Source organism: Kryptolebias marmoratus, linkage group LG16 (genome assembly GCF_001649575.2).
Source record: "Kryptolebias marmoratus isolate JLee-2015 linkage group LG16, ASM164957v2, whole genome shotgun sequence".
NCBI classification, from domain to species: domain Eukaryota; kingdom Metazoa; phylum Chordata; class Actinopteri; order Cyprinodontiformes; family Rivulidae; genus Kryptolebias; species Kryptolebias marmoratus.
The window spans coordinates 16,665,553-16,681,302 of NC_051445.1; the positions used below are offsets into that span (position 1 = coordinate 16,665,553).

The 15,750-nt window shown below is 38.2% G+C and overlaps 1 protein-coding gene across 5 annotated transcripts in view; it reads left to right on the forward strand.

Moving 5' to 3' along the window:
* Positions 1-15,750, forward strand: part of col14a1a (collagen, type XIV, alpha 1a) — a 130,313-nt gene that overhangs the window by 106,838 nt on the left and 7,725 nt on the right. For all 5 annotated transcript variants that reach the window (XM_037980140.1, XM_037980143.1, XM_037980144.1 and 2 more), the window contains 7 exons: positions 297-350; positions 7,591-7,644; positions 7,754-7,825; positions 10,319-10,354; positions 11,738-11,804; positions 11,967-12,155; positions 14,685-14,762. In XM_037980140.1, coding sequence (XP_037836068.1) covers positions 297-350; positions 7,591-7,644; positions 7,754-7,825; positions 10,319-10,354; positions 11,738-11,804; positions 11,967-12,155; positions 14,685-14,762 — 550 coding nt within the window. The remainder of the gene's footprint in view (positions 1-296; positions 351-7,590; positions 7,645-7,753; positions 7,826-10,318; positions 10,355-11,737; positions 11,805-11,966; positions 12,156-14,684; positions 14,763-15,750) is intronic.

Genomic DNA, 15,750 nt, shown 5'->3' on the forward strand with positions numbered 1-15,750 from the left:
CTGTTACATCTTATCTTTAGCTCTAATTAGTTTGAGTCGGCTGTACCATCCACTTACACATAATAAACAATCCAACCAGCCTGCTGAAATTATGAAAATACTTTTTGAGAAGTCTGAGCATGGATCCATTTGAAACCTATCACTTGCACAATAAATAATTGTCTTAGAAAAGCAACTTATAATCTTGTGAATCTTATTATAAATTCATAGGTTTCAGATTTAATTGCTGCATGGCTGTAATAAAATCTATATTTATCATTTTAGCCATTTAAATATCCACGTTGTTTTTTGTTTAGGGTGTTCCTGGAAGTCCCGGCTCACCAGGCAGAGATGGCCCACCAGGACTCAGGGTAAGAAAGCAGACTGATCTCCCATCTGCTGCTCACTCCTTTGTGTGCTTTGGTGTTTAAGGGGATGCACAGTATTCTGGTGTCTAAAGACGGTAAGGATTGTGTCATTGCTTTTAATTTGCTTTTAACGGCCTAAAAATTTAGACAAGATGCATAAAACCAAAAATGTGCAGTGCAGAATAACCTGCTATATATTTTTTTTCTTTTTTATTTGAGTTAAATGGTGTGGAAAGTACAACCCACGATGTAAAAGTTGGATGGAAATGTTTTCGCTGTGTGCTTTGGGTTGTTATCCATCTGCACCATGGAAAACCGTCCAGTGTTTGGCAGGATCTGAGAAGACTTTATATCCCAGTTCATCTGGCTGGTTTTGCCGTCTGTCACATCATCTATAAACACCTGTCACTTTGGTACAGGTCGATCAGAGTTTCATCAGTGTACAAAATGCTGTTTCGGAAGTAATCTGGATTTTTAAGAAGTTTATTTGGCAAAATATTACATATTTTATTCCTGAGGCTTTGAAGTTTTTTTTTTTTGTGTTTGGTCTTAAATGTTTTTCTCTGTGGTAGGCTTGTATAATGATTTGTCTACCTGCTGGAGAGCATTCTACACTTGGCTGGATGTCATGAGGGGTGGAGGGTTCATTTATCATGCAGAGAATCCTGTAATCTACCAAAGTTTTCTCCTGAGGATGTCTAGGTCTTTGTATGATGCTGAGCTTAGACTTAGTGTTATTTCGTTTGTTGCTGCAGCCTCTTTGACTGCATCTTGTGGCTTTCCGACACATTCAAATGCATCTGCAACACTTTTAATCAAGACCAGGTCTTTAGCATGCTTAATTGACGGTAAAATTTTAAAAATCAACATATTTTTCCATGAAAAGACTATCATAATATTTTTGTCACTTTTAAATTTCTGCTTAAATAATTTTTTTTCCCTAAATGCTTTTTCTCATTTATATTTACGTACCATGAAAATAAATATATGTGCGCACAGTATGATGAACTGTTCATATAACAAAAAAAAAAAGAAAAATCCTATCTCTAACTGTATCTGTGTATTTTCCAGCTGTGTACAGTCCTAATGCCCAGCTGTGTTTGTCTGTTTGGATTTATGATTCAACATAAAGCTGCTTGTCTTCTCCCCAGTTGATGAAAGCCGCGTCCTGCTCAGGTTTTAAAACAACATTCGCAGTAGATAAGATCCCATTCATAAAGGCTCAGTGGTTACCAGCTGGCTGCAGTTGATGTGGGAGCTGGAATCGGCCCTTACGATGCCCAGCTGAGCCGTAAATACCAAAACAGAAAAGCAGCCAAAGGGTAGAGCAGCAGCAGAAGAAGCTTTTGTCCAAGTATGTAATACGATAACAGAAGAGCTCGGTCCTGGCCCGGCTCCCACAGAGGTGGAGGGCTCTGCGCGTCATCCATCTGTTGTCTCTTTGTTGGCGAACACGAGTCCTGTTGCTCGTCCCCAAAGTGGCGCTTGTTAGAGAAACTCATGCACAGTTTTCAAGCCTGTCGTGGGGTTTCCTGTAGGACTCTTGTGTTTTGGCTGAAGTTTCATCTCACAGTGGCAGAAAGGGTCAGAATTAAGAAAAGATGTAATTCAAATAAAACAATCTTGCCTCTTACTCCTTTAAAACAGTAAATCGGGGTTGAAATTTACAACCAGCTGCTTTTTCTTTTGTTTCTATTGCATTTCAAGAACAGTTGCTTTGATAATGAGGGAACATTTAAAATGGGTCAGGACCATCAGCTGCCCAAACACGCTGACACTAATATTACAGCGCACACGTAATTAAGACACAAATGATATCTCATAGATTGAACACATGTCTGGCTCTTTATGTGCTGCCAAAAGACTGTTTTCGTCTGTCGTTATGCTGAATGAAGTCTTTCTGGCAACCCTCAAAACCTCCACTGTTACCAAAAGATCTTAGTGTGTGTGCACACATCAAACTGTTCAGTTTCCTTTTTTGGGTCATTGTTGACTTCGGAAATGTGTTTTAGGGAACAGATGGATGAGGAAAAACCTCTCAGCCCTGTTGGTTGCAACAGGAATGCTGTAGAAGAAGATTGTGTTGCATTATTTCCTGATGCTACAAATGATGCTGTAATCCCAGAAGTCTGGATTGTTCCCAGCAGTATTTTTTTCCTAAACCTTTATTTAACCAAGTGAGTCCTGTTGAGATTACAAGATCTCTTTTTCAAGGGAGCCCTAGACAAGAAGACAACAGTATATCCGGTCCAGATCCAGTCCCAGCCCATCGCACTGAAATGCATTGGTACAACAGAACAATTAATGTTTACCACTAGTAGAACACCTCTGAGCATCTTTAAAAGTGTGCACAGAGGGAGATACAGAGTGCACAGATGGAGGAGAGCTTGTTTGTATGCTAGATGTGAGTCGGAGCACATGACTGACTCAAAGGAAAATTAGCAGCAAAAGGTTTAATTTCTTGCAGATAATGTACAATACAGGCTGCAGTAACAGTTATAAATGCTGCAATTCTTCAAGCCATAAGCTGCCTGAGTCTGTTTTCCCACTACTGGGTAAAGAAAAGGGGTTTAGCCTTGAAGCAGATTGCAGCTTCAACCTCTGTTGGTGTCATTATCAGAAAGTAAGGAAGCAAAGAAGAAGGTGTTGTCACATCACCATAGAGTTATCTACATGTGTAAAGAAAACTACTCAGAAAACTGAGCTTTAAAAGACGAGAAGACAGAGAAATATGCATTTATTTTGTCCTCGCCACTTATCTCAGCTCATTGAAGGCAGACAATGCCATTTTTCACTCTGGGTTAATTTATATTTTAACTCTCAGGACATCTGTAACTTTTATCTCCATTTTGGTGTCAGTGTTGCCTTTAAGTACAGTTTATTTAATAGGTTTATTCTTGAATGAAACAATTTTTTGAGACAGTTTAGTTCACAAGCAAACAGCATAATTCATTTTGGCTTCAAGTTGTTAGCAAATGTAAGAGTGCTAGATGTTTCTGACCTTTGACATCTTTTAGAAATCAAATTTGGACCCTTGAATATAAAGTTGGAGAATCCCCAGCCTGGATCATTTGAGAAGTGCCAACAAACAGGGCAGTCAGTGTTGTGAATGTTGGTTGAAAGTACGGCAGAGAGTGGTAACCTTAAATGCAGGACCGACTGCAGGCTGAATCAGAGGAGTCACACGTAGCAAATGTGGAGCTGTGTTTTAAAGATTCACCAAAGATTTTGTGTTCGGTTGAAATTACAGTATTCTCATTTTCAACTTTCAAACTGCCTTTAAAATATTTGCCAGTGTTCTTCATTTCATTTTTTTTAAATATAAAAGCTAACTAGCTAGCTTTGGTGTAAAGTAGCCCTTTTGACAGCTGATGAGGAAGGGGAATACACTGATGTGTGAGAACATGACTCCTGTCACATCAAACTATTAGCAAATATATTCCTTAATGAGAGATGTTTTTGCATTTAATAACTTATGTGGGCACATTGTGACATTTTGTGTCAGAAAGTGATGTGCTGTGTTGTGTGTGATGCTGGGAAGTCGGCAGGGCTCGGGGCCCTAGTGGCCCCGCCAGCTCTGAGGTCTGTGAGTTGAGCAACTTTGCCATAATGGCCTGGGACTGTCAATATTAAAATGACCCGAAATGTCTGAGTCAAATGAGTTTAATTATCTGTGGATATCAAGCATGAGTTGCAAGCTAGTCACTGTTAATACATCAAAGTCACTGAAATCTGTGCTTTTGTGTACGGATCTAGTAAATGCAGTGGAGAGAGAGGAGTCTACACTTCCAACCCTAATATTTATCACTTTTTAGAAATATTTCATGCATCATTCTGTAGGATGAAGTGGACATTCTGCTTTTTTCCCAGGTGTTTGTCTTCTCCTTAATCAAAATGAAACTGCTTGATGCAGCACCAAATGTATTTAATCAAACGATTCAATCCAGTGATTCAGGGATATTCAGGAAATATCTAAACTCCAAATGACTGACTTTTGTCTCTTAGTGGGGGGAAAAAAACTCATCTCATGTTTCTTGAGCTATTTTTATAGAAGCTTTTATTTAACAGTTGAGGAGTATAGATGACACACATTGTACTAAATCATCCAAACATATGTTTTTGTCATCAGAAAGGCAATCTTTATTTAAAGACATACTTGTTTTGTTTTGGGTTTTTTTTTCCCCCAACTTAGCTTCTGAATGTGGGACACACTCACTGTTATAATTCATTCAAGAAAATTTATGATTCAACTTATCAGAAAACAAATTAAACTGACAAATATGTTTACATAGTGAACACATCTATTATTACTTCTTGTTGGTAGAGGGTGCTGCTGTGACAGCGTAGGACAGAAGAGACGACACAGGAGAGATTCAGAAGAGGCGAGACATCATATTCTGTGATGGCGTCTTGTGTAATTGCAGTTATTGTAAAAACCTAGTGAGTTTAAGCTACCACAACAGTACAGAAAGTGATATTTTTATATTTTAATCACTTCACAGTTCAGTGTATTTTGTTTTTCTGAATAAAACCAAACCAATTATTCCCTTTTTTTTTTTTACCTGCACCGTATGACGCTCAGAAAACACAGAATTTTTACCATTGTAGTCATTTATAGTAATTTTGTTAAATTGCCAATCAGGGAGCAATTTTAGCTGCTGTCAACAGGAAAAACAACCCCTTTGTAGCTCTATCTCTACATATAAATTTAGAATCAGAAAAGGCTAATAATGGTTTGTTTTCAATGTAATATCTCCAATCAGTTCACCTTTTGTTGCAGAAAACACTAAGATATTCAACAGTGGCCTAAAGGCAGCAGCACAGACCGGAAAAAGTCAGTTCATCATATATTATCAGTGCTACAACAATTTATTGTCAGTGTCTTTCTGACAATAAAACTGAATGCAAATTTAAACCAATTAAGCTGTAATTACAGGTGGGGGGAAAAGTCTTTAAAACAAAGATTCCCATGAACTCGCTCTTTCAAGTTTCTTTGTAAAGATTTACATTAACCACTGTGATATTTACAGCACAGAGAAAGTAGATTTTTATTGATTCACAGTAAAAAACTGTCTTAAATTTTCTCTGGTCTGTTTGAAATATACAATGTACACAGATTTATTTTTCACTTCATTTACACAGTCATACATTATTCAAACCAAAGACAGCAAAGCTTGAAGGAGAAGGTGCTGCAGGAGCCAGTTAGATCAGCTGAAACAACAATAACGGTGTTGGGGTTTTTTTATTTGCTCATATCACCATAAAATGCATCAAGGAAAGCTACAAATCTTGATTTTGTCTTTTGATTTTATTAGACCTTTTATTTCTGCTCAGAACCTGGCTGAAAGGGTCCACATTCTCTCATAAAAACGATCTGACAGGTCGATGTTGTCATTTTGGCGCTCGCAGTTTTATTATCTGAGGTTAACCCAAGACTTGATAGAGGCTCAAAACCAGAACTAACTTGAATAGCAGTTCACAGCCTTTCGTGCAGAAGGTTTAAAAGGTATAAATTATTAATAAATATGACACATAGAATTTGCACTGTGTTTCTGGATGCATACAGAAATCAAACCCATTATTGCTGGGGTCACAAACGCTAACAGCAGCAATGAAGTTTTTGACTTGATAAGGCAGGAAGCGAAATTTTTACTTTTTTTAATTTCATTTGTTAAGCCGCTTCTACTCTATGAATCATTCAGAGATAAGGATCAAGCTCAAGGGATGTACTGGTGTTATTTCAGAAACCAACTACGTGGCTATGAAACAACTTTCTGTTAATAGTTTTTAGGGGCTTTGCTACTAAAAGCCTATCACAAAAAACACATTTGTTCACGTTTTTTGTTGCATGAACAAAAAACATAAATGCACTCACAGTTTAACCAATATAAAATAATATTTTTGCAAAACAAAACAAAAAAAATGGTGAATTTTCAAGAAGGAATTTGTCAGAAACTTACATGAGTGATGACGTGTGTTTTACGTCTTCTGTCAGGCCTTTGGCTGATTATTTTCCTATTTGAAAGCTACTGTAGGGCTGAGAAATGTCAAGGTTTATACATCATTTCATCTTGATTCAATCATGTTTCTATAATACTTCAGTTAAAAGTTTTAAACTACTTGATTATTGAATGAATTGTACATTATGCTACACCAGCCTCACTCCTATAAAACCAAATGTTTATTTGTTGCTGTAGGATTATTAAGTGCTTTCTGATCAGGGTTTTTGTTGTTTTGTTTGAGAGGATTTTCTGTCAATATGTCTGATACTGGTGAGTGTAAAGGTCTCCAGAGAAGTGTCTAATTCAGGTTTTTCCTGATATGTCTGTCTGTCGTTTAAAGTGATGGATGATGATTGTTGTGCATTTCTAACCTTAGTGAGCACAGTTTCAGAGTGTTGCATGAGAATTTATCCAAGTTTGATGTTGCCGACCAGAGGAAAAACAAAACTGCAAAACAAAAAGAAAAAACAAAGCTTTTTTGACACAGTGATGTTTTTCTGTCTATCAATTTTGAAATCATTTTGTTGTTTATTCAAATGGTTTGTTTCCTTTCAAAGGCTGACTTGAAGACTGTGCTCGTGTATTGTCCATATTGAAAGTCAATCAGTCTGAACATGAAAGCACAAAACCCAAGACGTATTTAAGCTGAAATGAACGGATTAACTGGACTTCAATTTAAGCCATTTTCCAGTAATCTAATGCTGCTTTCTGCTTCCAAACGCTGCATAAAAAACACTGGATTTGTTCAGTTAAAATAACCCATAAATGTTGCTCCAACTAAACCATCATAATATTATACTTCATGGTAATATATGTCCTTTAACCTGACATCTGGCCTGCAGACCTGCCAGTCTGTGTCAGGATGAAAGCTGCGGCTTAATTTTTATTATTATTACAACATCAAAGAGATTATTTGAAGTGGTTGACGTGATTTCAAACACCAACCAAAGTGGAAAAAAAAAGAATTGTGTAAAATTTGAGTCAGAGAAAAGGAACTTGTTTTTATAATCTTTCAGAAATTACAAATAAAACCAAGCAAAGTGTTGATTTGGGGGTTTCAGTGTGTATGATGAGAGCAGAGCAGAAGAAACGGCTGCTCAGGTTTGGTCGTCTTCAGCTGGCTGCATCGTAAGTGTTTTTGAATGTAATATGTCCAGATCAGTTTCATCTATAACCTTCCAAAAAAGTCTAAACTACAGAAAAGATCTCCACTGTGTGATATTTCACCATCACTCTTTCAGGGTCAGCTGGGTAACAGTGGACCACAAGGACGGCAGGGACCCCCGGGACCTGTTGTAAGTCAGGTTTTTAAATATATATATATATTCATATCGTTTTTGATTTAGTAAACCACCCCTATCCTGCCTTCAGTCAGCTTCTTTCCTTTTGTCTGTTTTCTCTCAGGGAGCCCCAGGTGCTCCAGGTGCTCCAGGACCAGGTGGATCCACAGGGTCTCCAGGAGATCAAGGACTTCCTGTGAGTCATCATGTCTTTTATTTAACTACTTTTGTTGTAGTAATAATTCTTTAGATCACCCAAAATGTAAATGCTCTCACAATGAAAGGCCCAGCATTCCTTGAAGGAATGCATATTGCCCGCCACCTTTCACGGTTTTAAACAGATCATTTTACGCTGAGACATGACAGAGTGGTAGCTGTTTTGGTCAAACCTGGAAATAACAATATTCACAATCTCATGCATTAATGCAAGATGTCACAGTCAGTATGTGTTGTGGATGACTCTCAGCTACTACCACATAAAAGTTTAGCTCCATGTCAGTAAAATTGACTGAGTTATCGACATTTTTGTGTTGGCTAATGTTAATTACTTTCTGCAAGTTTTAATGAATTGATATATTTTGGTAACAGATATTCACATACAGGTGGAAACATTATCACAGGTAAATACTTTACTTTGTACTAAGGCGAACTTATAACTGAAAATGTGCAGTATTATAACCCGGCTTTCATTCCAAAAAGTAAATCTTGGCATGAAGTCCATTTTAAGACATTGCTTTTTTTCTTTCCAAGAAAGAAACAATAAGAATTTGAGTGAAGAAGACAGCACAGACAAGAATGCTGAAGAGAAGAAGTTGAGATTTAAACTAAGTGTAACACTGACCATAACAGATGATACTGTGATGTTGGTGACAGCTAATCTAGTCTTGGGTCAGCTCTCCCCGCCAGAGGCAAGTTTGGCTCAGAGAGTCGATCTATAAATCATTTACTTCCTCCCCAACTCAAACACATTCACAAAGACACAAAAAGAAAAAAAAAAAAAGGAGCAGATCTGCCTTGTGTCTGAGACACCGAAGACATCCCCGTGGATGTGTGCACACGCAGCTCATATCTACAGAGGTTCAGTCAGCTGACCTCTTCTGATGTTAGCTTCAAACAATGGATTAACATTAAATCACTAATCCAATCCATTTTCTGTCCCTGGAGACACTGACAAATTTTTGTTTTTTGTTTTTTTCTCCCAGAAAAAGTTGCTTTCGTCTGAAACGGCTGCTGCCAGTTTAATCTGGAGAAAAATTTATCATTTTGTTCGACCAACTTTTGCTACATAGACCCAAATATCTGACCACTCTGAGAAATTCATTATGGATTTATATGACCCTAGGCTTCATGGCACAAAAGGCTGCAGTGTCGCAGATCCTTAGGCACTCTTCAGTTTCCTGATGCGAAACACAAACACCGTGCATCTGGAAATGTTACGCTTCATCCATCAAGATCAGCGTTCACAAAACTTTTTAAGACCAGTTGTTTAAACTGTGACGAACGTAGCAGATCAAAAATCAAAGATCTTAAATTTACTGTTTTGTTTGACCCTCGTCGTAGCCAGAACTCATCACGGTTGTCACCAGATGGACAAATACAAGTCCTACAGATTGTCAAAGCTCACGATGTCTCCCGGGAACCTCACCCTCACATCCCTCTTCATATCACACCCGGAGCAGAACCAGACTGAGATGCCTTTATTCAAATATTGCTCCCGACTTGATAGCGAGCAGCCTTTTGTTTTCTAGCTATGTAAGGGGAGGAAAAAAAAATCATCAATCTTCTTGGGAATGTATTATCAGCAGACATTTGACTGTGAAAGAGGAAGATTATCATGTGTATTCTTCCCTTTGCATATAAAATGCAACATTTTCGGCAATCTCTCCATAATAAGAAGGCAGTTTGTTCTGATCAAATAATAAATCTTGAGTTACACGAGCAATATTTATTTCCCTCCATTATGCTTTGTCTCTTTCATTTACCGGTGTCACCCCGATAAGACGGTTGGACGTTTATGTGCCCAGGAAAACTCCAGGACCGTAGAGGAGGTCCAGGACGAGACGTTCATTGTTGAGGCCTGCTCTTATTTCAGCAGCTGTGTCGAATGTTGGCAAGACCCTTCTATCATCTGCGCCGTAACACGCATCTAATTTCCCAGGCCAAACACACATTTATGTCCCTCTCAGCGCATCAGCCCTTACACAACCAGACAGTTGGTGGTCAAGGTCGTTTTCCCCTCAAGATAAACAAGCTTTTATTCAAAAGCTGTAACAGCGTTTGAATAAAGTTGTATATTTATCACATCGGCACGTAGTTGTGCAGCCAGGAAATATCGGTGTTTTATTTGCCTCTGGATTACAATGAGTTTGACTCGGATGTGCGCGGGCTTGGCAGGTTTTTGAGCGACTGTGTGTGTCGTGAGCAGATATGCATCTCACGGGTTTATAGTGATGACAACAGCATGAGGCGAATTCATTCGAAGCGCAGATGTCGCTCTTTGTTTGTGGGCTCATAACTTTGGGGCTCATTGAGTTCACTTTGTCAAAATGTGAATCCTTTTAGTGTCCTTAATAAATCCAAGAAGACAAAAGAAACGGGCTATGAGTTGGTGTCGGTAAAGACTGTTTCTGGGGGTCCTGCCCTTGTTTGATTCTTATTTCTCCCCCCCCCCTTTGTTTGTGTGTTTCAGGGCCCAGCTGGTACTAAAGGAGATAAAGGAGAAAGAGTAAGTCTTCCCACTTCAGCCACTGTTTGAGCAGATTGAGTTTTACCGCTCCTCTTTGCCGTGGAAATGCTGTTATTTTTCTGAAGTAAAACTCCCACAATTACTCGTTTTCTGTTCACACCCTTGTTTTGAAGTAAATTGCATTACGCTTTAAAGGAGCCACCACTTCCTGTCCGTCTCCTGCACAAACACGCGGTTTTATTTCTCGTCCACACCCTCGGGCTCATTTACAGCGAGCCAAATTAAATCAGTGTTCGTGGCGCAGCAGTGCAGTCTCCGAGTTTTCGCTGACGCAGCAGCGCGGCCGTCACTGCCGAGGGCTTTTGAGGCACGCCGCCTTGCCGACTTGAATCAAACCTGAATCCCTGCTATGCTTCGTTTCATCAGCTTTTGGGGGCATTTGTTCTTCGCTTTGGTTAATTATTGTTTCGAGACTCAACATAAAAGTGTGTTTGAAAACGCACATAACAGGATTTTCCGCTCAGTGTCGCACATTTCAGGGAGGTGTCCTGGATCTGAATAAATATGGAGGAAAATCTAATCAGCTTTTATTTTTGTGTGAGTCTATTTAAAGCAAATTTTAGTGTTTTGTGAAACACACACTCGCAAAATACAGAATTTTAATGCTTACAAAATAATAAATGTCACCGAGAACAAACCTGAACTGTGTTTAAATGATAAACACTGGTTCAGTACTAAAGCTGTTGTTTTAAACACTTTTGTTTAAAAATTACAAAATATACATTTAATGTTGTAAAATTAAAACTCTGTCCAGAAAGTGGAACAGGTTAAAATTGATCTGTTTTAATGTGTTATTAAAATAAATGAAATAATTGAAGAATTTAGTATTAATGCCCCTTCTGTGCTTGTTAGTTTTGTAAGACCGTGCAGCTGTATATTAAAGGCATTTATAAAGATGGCACTGTTACGTAAATGCTGCTTATGTGATGTTTAAATGGAGAAGAAATATTTTATTTAGTTGAAAATAATACAAGTACTCAGTCATGGTACTTAATATTACATTTGACAGTAGCGTTTAAGTAAAAATAAAGATTTCGCAACAATCGATTCATCCATTTGAATTCATGTTAATAAGCCAGGACGTCTGCTCTGTTCTCTAAACTCAAACTATATCCAAGGTCAACAAAAAATATACAGCTTGTTTAGTTTATTTGAATTATTCTTCCTGTTGCTTGCTTTAATTGGCTGTCTTTTACGGCAAGTATAAATGGAAAAGAATCAGTGTGGATTAAAGGTGGCGAGTGCTCATTATGCACTCTTAAAATCCCTGCCCACCAATTTATCAGCCACCCGTCTGGAACTGTACGCTGCTCGGTTTCTTCTAAAGTGGTATCAGGCTGCTGTTTGTATTTGTTTGTTCAGGGTGAGGTGATGTCCCATTCTGCGGTGAGGGCGATTGCACGACAAGTGTGTGAGCAGCTCATCCAGAGTGAGTGATCAGCTATTTGTATGAAGGGAATTTTCTTTGTTTCCGCAGAGCTTAATGGGGTTTTCTAATTTTCTCTAAAACATGGAAAATGTTTTTAAAAGATACCAAAATGCCCAAACTCTGATTTTAAGTCTTGTTGTCCACCTCCTCCTCTACCTGCAGATTATTTGTCTCGCTATAACGCCATCTTGAACCAGATCCCCCAGTCGTCAGCATCAGTCAGAACAGTACCCGGACCGCCTGGGGAGCCGGGTAGGAGAGGTTCTCCTGGTCCTCAGGGAGAGGCGGGCCCACCTGGCAGGCCCGGTTTCCCCGGTGCCAACGGCCAGAACGGCCAACCGGGTGAAAGAGGTGAGATGAGAAGATGTTTGAGGATGTTTATGGGTAAAATAGGTATTCAATAAAATTAAACCTGCTGATCTCAGTAGTGTTTCCTGTTTATGTGCACAGTAACATTTAAATCAGCATGACAGATTGAACAGTGTTTTTACTGCTGCAGTAGTTCAAATCCTTTGACGAGGGGTGCTACGGAAAGGTCATGAGTAATTAATATTTTACCTGTTGTAGGTGGCTCTTTGAACAACCTCAATTTTGAAAAATAGATTTTAATTCTGACTTCCATAAGCTTCCTTAAAACTTAAACAATGTGGGAATTGCAGCATGCTTTAAAACAAGAAATCTGGGTTCAAATACTGTGAAGGTTAACAGTGTTTTTTTGTGTGCGTCTGTTTTGTTTTGTTTTTAACAAACTGTGGTAAAATGCCACTGTCAGATCAAATATGAAACCAGATGTAGATATTTACAACAGTTTTACTTTTAGGCCATATTTAGTCCAATTCAACCTAGACATCTGTTCATCCAAAAAAAATGCTCATTTTGGGTCTCACACACCTGGATTTAGGCTACATCTCAGTTAGATGTCAGTATAAAAAAATATACATATTCCCACTTTTTCCCACTTCTAAATTACTTGATATTACTCACACTTTTTACTTTTTTTGTCTGATTCATTGTTAGAAAAAGATGCAGCACAGCTTTGAAGTTTTAAGAAACAACTTTACCTTATGTTCTCACTTCTAGATCTGAACTGTTGCTTTAAGCACAACGCCTAAATTAAATCATATAAAATGTAAGCTGTTCTGACAGTGTTGGCTGTCACTTTGTGCTTTAATTGCTTCTGTGTCTGAGGTTCAGTGTTGGCTAGACTCAACCAGTCCATAAAACATTACAGTCTGCAAATTGTGTTTTTATTGTGACCAAAACAACAAGAATGCAAAAACATACATAATGAAACAAAAAGAAATACAGCACAATAAAACATCTAATTCTGTAATATTCCAGTTGACGTGTTACCATCCTGCTAGTTTGCTGTTATTTGTAGAGACGTCTTCAAAAATCACAGAGAAAACAGTAACTTTTAAGTCTGTGAGGTCATTCTTCTGCCACAAAGTCTTTCGAGGACAAACAGGCTTTATGAGTCTCTGTCTTCATCACTGAAACATGCAGCCCACACCGAAGAGCCATATTCTGAGTTAACAGGCACACAGAGGACAAAGAGATCTGAAAACTGCTCAGCGTCTGTCAGGAAGTGTTCGGCGTTCAGCGTTGATGTGTCCTCTTCAGGGGTTCACATCTTTGAATCCTTCCAGTAAAATGTATCATCTGTAGCTGCTGGTCCACCAAACTCAAATGATCCGCTTCGCAGTTTTTACAAGCTGGTCTGTAACGACGCCCAGCAGAAGATGATGTGTTTGGGTTAAAAGGTGGTCAGCGCGGGGATTTTGAGAAGGTCGTGAAACATTATAAAAAAAGTTTGGTTTTCAGTACTAATTAACAAGTTTGTGGAGACACTTTCAAGACAAAGTTGCTGCTCCAGATAGTAACTTCTTATTTGAGGTTATGTAATGCGTTTTCTGTATACGATTAGGACAGAAAATCCACAGATTCATCTGCTATGTGAATGTGTGACAAATAACACATGAGGTCATTCAAACAGCTGCGTTACTGAACGTCAGCACAGAACAGACTCTGGTTTGTCGTTATTCATCAGATTTAAGCAGAATTTAATCTGTACATTCTCAAAAATCCTTTTAAATATTTCTGATAGAAAGTCGTGTTCAGTGCAAACTGAGGCACAGCCAGTTTTACACACAGATAAACTTAAGAAACAGGAAAACATTAGTTAGAAAGATTACATTTCCGTATTTAAATGTTGGACTTTTTTGCTATTTTTGGTATTTTGAAGAAATTTAGCTAAAATATTTTGATTAAAATTTAACTAAGAAATTAAAGACCACACATTCATTAATGCATATCACCAAACAGCCTTTCATGCCAATGTTTTAAACTAAGATCATTTTATGTTGAGAGATGAGTTATAATCATTTTTGGTCGAACCTTGAAATCAGAACTATGTGCAATGTCACGAGCATGTGTTGAGAATGACTCTCAGCTACTACCACGCCAAATTTAGGCTTAATATCTGTAAAATTAACTGAGTTAAAGCCTTTTTTTTTAGCTCAGCTGGCTGTGGAAGCCATTTTGAACTGGGTCGGTTTCCTGAATGTTTCATTAAAATTTGTTCACACATTCATGATATAACACACAGACGTAGGCAAAAACATTGTCTACCTTTGCCTTTCGTCAGCAGGCAGATAAATGGGCCGTACGGATTTTACAAGTTTATTAAATGTTTTCCATAAATATCAAAGCATAAGACTGAACCAATGTGTTATGGTAAAATATGTTGGATCTTAACTTTTAGCATCAATAACTTTCCCCTCTGTATGGAAAACAGACGACAAAATCCCAGCTGTGTGAGCACCTGAATAGCTAAAAATTACAGATTTGTCTCGTTTTCTTTGAACTCTGCGTCTCCAGGTCCATCAGGAGAGAAGGGAGACAGAGGGAGTCCAGGCATTGGGAAACAAGGTCCTCGAGGACCACCCGGTCCTCCTGGTAAGAAACAGCTCGATCCTGAAGCCGTTTATTAAACTGAACTAACCGAATTCACTGCCTGCACCCTGTGCTCAACCTCAAAGCCCAAATAACATTTTTGAGGTTCTGTAGCGAATTTAAAACTAGTTTGTTCACGGACATTTATTTTTGTTGCTTCCAGCCCAGATCCGCAGCGTTTTTACAGTCTTTTTATTGTGTTGCTTCTGAACTGGAGCAGAGATGTTTCAAGTATTGAAACAATAGAACTGAATTATCCAGAGGCCTAAAGCGATTAGGATTTACTTCACTCCCTATTGAACCTCTGAGTGGAGAAAGAAAGCAGACGTTTTTAGACCATGAATATAAATCTTTGTATTGATTTTCCCGAGTGCTGTGTGGAATTTAAGGTTTGTGTTATGAATATATGACAGCGTAGGGATTTTCTGTTTACGGCAATCAATACTCACAGAACAAGCAGAGAAAACTCCCTTGAAACTTTTCTGATTAAATAACAGTTAAACACTAAAAAAATGTGCATAAATCAAACCTGAGTGTTCAAAAAAAAGGAAGTTTTATTTGTTGGACTTATAGAATTGTGGGATGATTGTATTTGCACTTGGCAAAAGAGAACTTCCCTTAAAATATTAATGTTATATTTCTGCTGAAGTGAGTCCTGGTGGAGCCATTTCTCCTGTGAAAACATAAAACAACGACCTCGGGACTAAATTTCCAATCAGAACTGTAATATTCTGCTCCTGACCTCAGGATATTCACTGTCAGACACTTTTGCCAGAAATGACAAACGTTTACAGCTGCTAATTTTATTCAAGTTTTTTTTTTTTTTTTAAAAAAAGCTCTTTTGAAAGAAATTTTGTGAAGACGTTATGAAATATTAATATCTTACCTATTGTAAATAGCTCTGTGAACAACCTCAGTTTGGAGAAATAGTTTAAATATGACCAAACCCACAAGCTAAAGCCAATATCTCACTTGGCTGCGACTGGTAGGG